Source organism: Macadamia integrifolia, chromosome 11, assembly GCF_013358625.1.
Source record: "Macadamia integrifolia cultivar HAES 741 chromosome 11, SCU_Mint_v3, whole genome shotgun sequence".
Taxonomy (NCBI): Eukaryota; Viridiplantae; Streptophyta; class Magnoliopsida; order Proteales; family Proteaceae; genus Macadamia; species Macadamia integrifolia.
This window is the reverse complement of record NC_056567.1, coordinates 30,682,570-30,691,454: the sequence shown is the minus strand read 5'-3', so window position 1 is coordinate 30,691,454 and position 8,885 is coordinate 30,682,570. Positions and strand designations below refer to the sequence as shown.

The 8,885-nt window shown below is 37.4% G+C and overlaps 1 protein-coding gene across 2 annotated transcripts; it reads left to right on the top strand.

Moving 5' to 3' along the window:
• Positions 1–5,321: 5,321 nt before the first annotated feature.
• On the top strand, positions 5,322–7,138 carry LOC122092748. 2 transcript variants are annotated; one of them, XM_042663021.1, is made up of 2 exons: positions 5,322–5,718; positions 5,819–7,138. In XM_042663021.1, the coding sequence occupies exon 2, from the start codon at positions 5,892–5,894 to the stop codon at positions 6,771–6,773; it is 882 nt and encodes a 293-aa protein (XP_042518955.1). In that variant the 5' UTR covers positions 5,322–5,718; positions 5,819–5,891; the 3' UTR covers positions 6,774–7,138. The 2 variants fall into 2 exon arrangements, with proteins under 2 accessions (XP_042518955.1, XP_042518956.1); XM_042663022.1 differs by having other exon boundaries at positions 5,800–7,138.
• Positions 7,139–8,885: the final 1,747 nt, after the last annotated feature.

Here is an 8,885-nt window from a genome sequence, read left to right as displayed (position 1 = left end):
CGAGCTCCACTACCCAGATCTTCCAATGGTGAGAACAATGAGACCCATCGAGAGGCTTGTAGTCTTTTCTATTCCACTTCCCCCTAATCCCTTTGTACAAATTCGATGAGATTCCTTCCATTATCGTCACCCATTTCTTCTACTTTTGTTCCTATTCCAATAACTCAAATTTTTATTTCTTCCTTTTTAGCACAGAGAGAGAGAGAGAGAGAGAGAGAGAGAGAGAGAGAGAGAGAGAGAGAGAGAGAGGGGTTGGTAATCCGCGAATGTCAATTGATGACAACCCATTCGAATAACTCAAATCTTCATCAATTGATGACAATCCATTATCGTCATCATTTTCTTGCCCTCCAAGATGTTCATCTTTGGCTATGGTGGTGGTAGAACTGGGTTTGGGATGCGAGTTATTTCAGCCGCCTTAGCAGTGTCCTAAGCTTCACGAACTTCTCCATAAAATCTGGGATTTCATCCGGGGTTTGGTTTGATTTAAGGAGAGAGAGGAAGCAATCAATGTCTTCGGAGATCTTGGGAAGGCTGGAATCGAGATCGGAAGTGGATGAAGATTCTTCGGTGGTTTCAGGGTTCTCTAGGGTGGTTGTCTCCTTGTTATTCTCGTCGTCAGTGGTGGTGGTGGCCTCTGTAGAGTTTTCGAGAGCGTCGGATTTGGATTCACCAGCTAAGGATTCAGATGCCGAAAAAATAAAGTATAGCAACGATGGATTAAAGCTTTGGACATTTTCTCTCCATCCAACGGTTACATTTAGGATGAATAAATCCTACGGCTAATATTCCGCTAGCATTCCTAATTCTTAGGTACTACGCTAGCATACCTATCCCTCTCCCCTATTCTATTTTAAAAGGCAAAAAAAAAAAAAAAGATTAATGGGTCAACTATGCGAATTACGTTTATTAAGGATTAGAATCCACCTCAACCCATTGGAACCTTAACTAACCATTCGCATAAAAGCTTTGAAATTTGAATTACAATCTCTAATTAATCTTCCATGACTCATCGTTTCAGTTCAATCCTCACTAACACAAATTCTCTTTTTGACTAATAGTATTAGTAGTAGTAGTAGAATATTCAACTTTCCATGTCTTTCTAGCTGTAAGTGGACCTAGACCTAAATGTATCTTTCGAGCTTCAATACCGTGTTAAAGCATAAATGTGATTCTCTCCTTTCAGGGTGAGAATATCGGACCGCCGGGTGCCAATTCCGATACTTGGTTGAGTGTTTCTCCTTTCGAGGTGAGAAGTGAGATTCGATCTTGAATTTAAAAATCCGTATCAAATTGGGCCACGACTGATACCATTATAGTCAATTTTAGATCGATTTACAAAAACTATTGAGGATTATGAAAAAAAAATTCTAAATCTTAGGATTGAGTATTAGAATCGATTAAAAGGTAAAATCAAGTAAAACTGACCAATCTAAGCCGATACGTGTCGGTACGGTCTCTGATTCTCAAGATTTAAATCTCGGGTAGTCTAGTCGCTTTCGGCATTTGCCGCGTCCTTCAATCCTGTGGGGCCCATGTCTTTCAATCCGAAGGGTGTGGGACCCGCCGTAATTTATGGTCTAATGTCCCCCCCAAAGAAACCAGTCACATGTTTTCAAAGTTTGATATCTTGTATAATGACAACATTAGCCTTACGTCGGCGCTTTCTTGGTAGGATAGAGGGATGGGTAATTGAGTCTTTCCAACAGCTTAAATTCCCATTCATTCACCGGAATTATCGGGAGTGGAAGGTGGAGCTTCTTTTTTTTTTTTTGATGATCGTAGAGCGACTTTTTTAGGTCTTATAACAATTGTTTATTGTTTCTGACCAAAAAAATGATAAACAATTTATATATATATTCGTCTTTTGTAAAAAGTCATAGACTTTTGACCTCTTTGAATTTGGGGATATTATCCTTTTCTTTCCAACCCTAAAGTGGGGCCATCTCTTCGTGTTTTTTCTAACATAGGGAGAACATAGGGAGAGTTACGGGTTGCCCACTGATCATAATATCAATGGTGGTGCGAGAAACAATATCATCAACATTCGTTTATATGCGTACAGAATAAGGTAAAAGAATGGACAAATGTTCATTGTGTATTTCTTTCTTCCTTATGTGAAATAACCTCTTATCCATATGATGCGTACTCTAACACCTTGATTGATGTCGATATTTAATTAAATAGTTTTTTTTTTCAATATATATATTTTTGGGAAGGATTCCTAATGTGCTACTGTAGGAAGAACCTTTCATGCTATACCATGGTTCTAAGTATTAGTATTGGATTAGTTGTATCGGCTATATTGGGTTGATATCAGTTGAGATTGATATCGATAGTTGATCAATCTTGACCGATTATCAGTATTAGTTAGGGGTAAAATTGAAAAAGAAAATATACCTTTTGTGAAAAGCAATGGCAAAACAGAACAATACCAATACAAAATCGAGAACTAGGCCCTTGTGCACACTATGGCAACATGCACAAGACGATGTCAAATGTCCAATGATTTACCTTAAGAGAGAGAAATAAAAAAAAATATTATAAGGTTGCATGGTTCTTGTGCCAAGACATAAGGACATGCGAAATTATCGCCCCATTCCTTAAAAAAAAAAAAATAATAATAACTCAATCATGTTAATGTTATTGCACATGTTTTCATTGGCCTTGCACTAGCATGCGATCATGAAATAATCAATTGTCCATAAAAGAAAAATGTTGGGATCTCCCCTTATACTTTTTTAGAAAATAGATCTCTAAGTGAACAATATAAGGATGCTTTCTCATGTCCTCTGACCTTTTTTTTTTTTTCAAATAAAGGAAACAAGGTTAAAACCTAGTGCATAACATATCCAACCTAAATATGGATTCTCCATTGACATTTTCTCTCTCACACTTGTCCATGTGGGCCCCTTTTGACTGAAAGTGATGAAGTGAAAGAACCGTTTATGGGACTGTGAATAATGTGGCATTCTATTTTTCAATTCTCATAATGCTTAAACAACAGTGTTTTCTTTTAAGTTCAAACTCCAGAGATTGATCCTAAGTATTAAGTAATGTACTCCTACTAAAGTATCAACTGGTTCTACCGGTAAACAGGTAGTGCAGTCTCACGACTCTCACCATTAGTTTGGCTCACTAACAAATAATAATTATAGACAAAATTAGTTGATCGAATCATTAAATGCTATGGTCGGATTTCAATTCTCGAGACTTAATTCTAATACGTCAACAGTCAAATTTGATAAGACAATCTCAACCTTCCAATAACAACCTATGCTTATTTCACAGACAACGATGATTAATGATTGATTAAGATTTGGTCCTCATTGATTTGCTGAGTCCTCAATCGTAATCAGCAACGATTATAATTATTTATCTCGTATTACTCCCATTTCCATTGGTAGTCTTTGCTTTGCACCTAAGTCCAAATCACAATCATTTTGATAAATAATAATAAAATATTAAAAAATACAGTCACCCAAAAAACTAGGTGCTACTCACAAACATTTTTGTAGAGGGTGGTTCAAAATGGGAAAATTAGACTGCTAGGTTGTGTGACACTAAAATTGTTGTAGGAAGAGTGAAATGATGATTTTACCCCTTTTCTCGAAATGAAAAATCTCATCAGTATTGTCTCTACATGTGCTCTTTTTAGCCCTTCCTTTGTTAGGGGGGGGGGTCAAGTAGTTTGACAGGGATTTCATTCATGTTCAAAATTTTAGAAATATTTTAGAGAAGTTTTTCTACTTTTTTTTAATGAAAAATTATAAAGAAAATCATAAAAATATTATGGATTATGGACTATGTTTCTTTAGGTATATTCTCTTGCTAATTGAATTACCCATTTTCGGTATGATAAACCACTTGTTTTATTTAATCACATATAAATGAGTTTGTTGTAGTTGTTTGTCATCCATTTCATACATACATACATTATCTTTAGAACATTTTTGTCCATCTTCTTCTTTTTTTTTTTGAATTTGATCATATTTTTCATGTTAATAGAGCTTTGCTATATGGTGCATGGTCTATCAGAGGAACAATTTTAGTATCAAATGTATTGACACCAAAATTATTAAACTCATAATTTGGATACATGTTGTATATAGTTGATTTCAATTTTGATTTAGTTGTAATTGATTAGAATTTGCTTAAACCTTAGAAACTCAACAAAGATTTTTTGTTCCCAATTGGTGAGAATCAAGATTTCAATAAATCTTATTCCAATTCTTGAGACCCTGATTGGCGCATGGCACCTATCACATGCCCATTATGATGAGCCTACAAAAAAACATGCATTGGACCATATTCATTTTTTTTTTTCTTTGTCAACCAAGGTGTTCGGGTCAGTTTACGTGCACCTTAATTAAGCCTTGGGGAGACTAACACAACAACTCACCGTCATGATCTTCACTTAAATCGGAGATGCATAGATGAGCAATAGACCACATTCATGACACCTTATTATGAAATATAACATTATGGTATTTAATTACTATATATAATTTTTTTTTTCTTATGATAACAAATTTCATAGACAAAATTCTAAAGACCATATATACTTAGCTATACCACATAGAAAGATGTTCTGACAACCCTTATTAAACCTCTAAGAAAACATTATAAAGTGGTCATATATAGAAATTTTAATTCAAATTCAATCATACACCCTTCAAGTTCACATCCTCTATAACAAGAGAAGAGGTGTGGTGAGTATCAGACAGTTGAGAGCATTTGGACACGTATTTCAAGAGGCTCTTTCTTAAATACTCAATGCTCGTTACACTGATTAAGTGAATGCAGACGATTTTCACATACCCTCCATGTATCATCATCCGGGTACTTCTATGTTTAGAATTGAAACTTAATATATGAGCTTACCAAAAAAAAAAAAAATTAATATATGAGCAAATGACCTTAAATTCAAATTCATAAAATTTCAATTTATTTTATGTAAGAATTTAAATTTAAAAATAAAAAGTCCACAAAATTTAAGAAAAAAAAAATCGAAAAGTTTTCATGTGGCTCATGTCACGCATGTTTACTAACGCCCAATTTACTATACTTTGACCATATAATGTCAGTATCAGTGGGGGGCCACTTAAGTGGATATACACCCGCAATCACGGCTCATCATCTGGTAGAAGATGGAACGTTACTCTTATAATTAATTATTTATCAAAATTAGTAATAATTCCCCGCCTAATCACCGTTCTCACCGACAGTGCATCAAATAAATAAACTTAATTATATTTCCAAAAAATACTTCTCGTAATTCTTTATTAAATGAACTTATTATTACTACCGTACTCACTAATTAGAGTGAGAGATAGAGAGAGACGAGAGAAAAGAGGTGAAGTGGGTGTCTCTATCTCTCACCTTTTGATTTGTTATCTGAACACAGTATCGAGCTTTTCTTCCATTAATTTAATGGAGATTTTGGCTAGAAGCAGGTGTGGAAGAACTTGGGTTAGATGCGTTCTGTGTTTCAAGGAAGAATAGGAAAACGATGGGCCAAAGCGCGTTACTATTTGAGCGGGAGATGATCCAAATCTGCTGACATTTCTTTGATTTATATTTGTTTTTTGTGATCTCTTTCTTTCAGTCTCCTACTTTATGGTTGAATTCAAAGTTCAAAAGCCTGGAATGGATTTGAAGTTTCATCCTCTGCTTTCGTGATCCTCATTTCCATGCTCTAATTTCGAAGATCTCACTGTAAGTTAAACTATCGATCTCTGCTACTTCCTTTACAGATCATTTGGATCTATTAAATTGAGTTGTTAATCACGGCTTCAGTTTTTGTTTCTAATCGCAGGTGTTGAGCGGTTGAGCCCAATCAATCAAGGTTTAATATCTGAAACACTTGTTCTTGCATTTCCCTCGAAAAGATGGGGAAAGCTGGGAGAGATTGGACACAGATCTACGCGATCTACGGCATGGACGAATGGCAAACTGTAATTTTCCTGCTAATCCATGCTCTCCTATTTTCGTTCCTCGCCGTTCTTTTCCTCGTTTACTTCAATCCACTCTGTTCAGTCGTGGAATCTATCTTCCCTGCCCTTCATGCCGGAGCTTCTCGCTTCATCGCTGGCTTCACCGGCTCCGTCACCGCAATCTCGGCCGTCTGTCTCTTATTTGCCGCAGGGAACATCTTTTACTCCTCTGTCTCGCTCCACTGGGAGATGGCACAGCGAATGATTAACGTGGTCAGTGACTGGTCAACGGTCAAAACGGCTCTCGACGTCGGATGCGGCCGTGGAATCCTCCTCAATGCAGTGGCGCTACAGCTGAAAAAGGAAGGAAGCTCCGGACGCGTCGTCGGCCTCGATTGCCGGAAAACAGCGGTGGCGACGTTGCGTACAGCGGGAATGGAAGGCGTTCAGGAGTACGTGACTTGTAGAGAGGGTGACGCCCGGCGGTTGCCGTTCGCCGATAATTACTTCGATGTGGTGGTATCGGCTGTGTGCTTGCACACAGTAGGGAAGGAATTCGGGCATCGGACGGCGGCGGCTGCGGCTGAAAGGATGAAGGGTTTGGTTGAAGTTGTTAGGGTTTTGAAGCCCGGTGGTGTTGGAGTGTTATGGGACCTGGTTCATGTGCCGGAGTATGTGCATAGGTTGCAGGAACTTCGCATGGAGGACATACGCGTTTCGGAGCGCGTGACGGCTTTCATGGTCAGTAGCCATATCGTATCGTTTCGGAAGCCGAGTCAACATGTAGCTGGATCGGGGGAGGTCAGGCTTGACTGGAGATGCACCAGTATCTGTTAATTATACCAAAAACCAAACAATAAGAAGAAGAAGAAGATCATCAAGTATTCTTATTAGTATTTCATGAAACCCAAAGAAAGGTATTTAGTATTTTCTTATATATATCTGGGGAGACGAAGCCGAACCAGATACCTCTCTTTTTTTCTTCTTTAATTATTATTTATTTGGAAGAAAAAGAAGAGATGAATATAGAATTATAGATGGGGAAGCGATATTAGATATGATCTTTTTTTTTTTTGGGTAAGGATATCAGATATGATCATGTTGATCGTATGAGCTTGTGTTCATAAAAGATGGGTTTAAGCTGTAAAGTGATCATGAATTCTGAGAAGAAATTTCGGATTGAACAGGAAGTTGTACCGAAATCTGTTGGTATTCTGTTCTGATCTTTAAATTTCTTAAGTATAAATTGTCATATTCAGTTTCTAACCTCTTCTGAGCTTTGACAGGTTTGGTGGGTTCGATTTTAGTGGTAGTTAGTGAAACGGAAAAGTTTGAAAAGGGCTCACCAAAAGGGCTGTTCTTGATGTGTGGTTGCTTTGTGCGTCCCCAAAAGATGGAAACAGAGGCTCTTCAATGGTTTGTTCAGCTCTCTCAGTCATGAGCTAAGTACTCAAAGGTGGTTGTTAAACTTCCACATTTCATTGTGGTTCCCACGTCAATTGTTAGGTATAGGATTTGGACTTCCCTTGAAAGTCCAAATCTTATTTGGATGATAGAATTGATTTTTTTTAGTGATCCACTGAGACATGGGTATACTCGGATCATGGATTCTCTCTCGTTTATATGAGAGGAAAAATGCTAGCACCATGGAAGGGTTCCTTTTAAAAGAAAAAAAATTACAAATCTATATGTGCCTGTGGAGAGGGTGGACCTTTGCACAATAATAGGGTTGTTCCATTGGAAGTTGGAACCTAGCGATTGACGGTTCGAGTTGGGAAATAGCGTCTTTGCAAAGTAAGTAGGGTAAAACTGCAAACATTATGGCCTTCCTAGATGCTAGCATTAGGTACATTGGTTTTTTTTTTCTCATTTGCTTGTGCATTGGGTTTGATTCTTGCTGGAAGCATTGAAGAAATCCATTCCCTCTTGCTTTTCAAGGTTAAAAGATAATATATTAACTGTTTTTCAATGGTTAAGGCTTATATCATTGAATGATGCTGCATTACCTTAAATGAGGGTGCTTCAAGGTTAAAGGATAATAAATTAACTGTTTTTCAATGGTTAAGGTTTATATTATTGAATGAAGCTGCATTCCTTTAAGTGAGGGGGGTGCAAAATTTATGATTAAATGGCAAGTTTAGCTGAACATCAACAATTCCAAAAAAAGAAAAAGAACAAAGAAAAGGATTTAGCAACTCAGAAGCTCTATATTTCTCTACCCATATCTTTGAGGTGGAAGGCGTTTAAATTGAGTGTGACTAGAAGGATATGCACGATACTAACCTTTTGGAAGATTGTCAATATTATTTCTTACATTCAAGTGAGAAGGAAGCTAAACTATAAATCTCTAGGGGTAACTTAGTTGGCAAGGGACTTTCGCCTCAGGAAGCTTATGGTTTTGAGTTTGACTCCTCTTATCTCCTTGGGGTCACTCACACGTGGGTGTTTAGTGTTCTTCATTACTTTCGATGGAAGTTAAATGGTTTTCATTCAATGTTAATAAAATTTGGTTCATGCAATTATGAGGTCAATATAGGCTCATGGGACAAAGCAGGCCAAAGATCTAGAAACCTATAGTTAATCGGGAAAAAAAAAAAAAAAAAAAAAAAACCAAAAAATTGCAAATATGTTTTAGCTGCTAATTGAAGTAGCACTTGCGCAGATACCAACTTGGTTTGATGGTTTGTGCATGTCTTGATGGAGCATGTTTTGGGCTTAGGCCTCGTTTGAATCCTTTGCACCGCATTTCCACCCCTAACTCCTGCGCACCCCACCCCTAGCAGCCCAAGTGAAATGCCATCGTAGTGGCCTATATGCCCTCCGCAAGGAATGACAAAAAAACAGAGAGTAGCACTTGCGTGACTGCTTGACTCCAACTTCGCTTGTGAAGAAGGCTTGATATTTAATTCCCCTTATATCGAAGGTTGCTATTTTGTATTCTGTGATTTG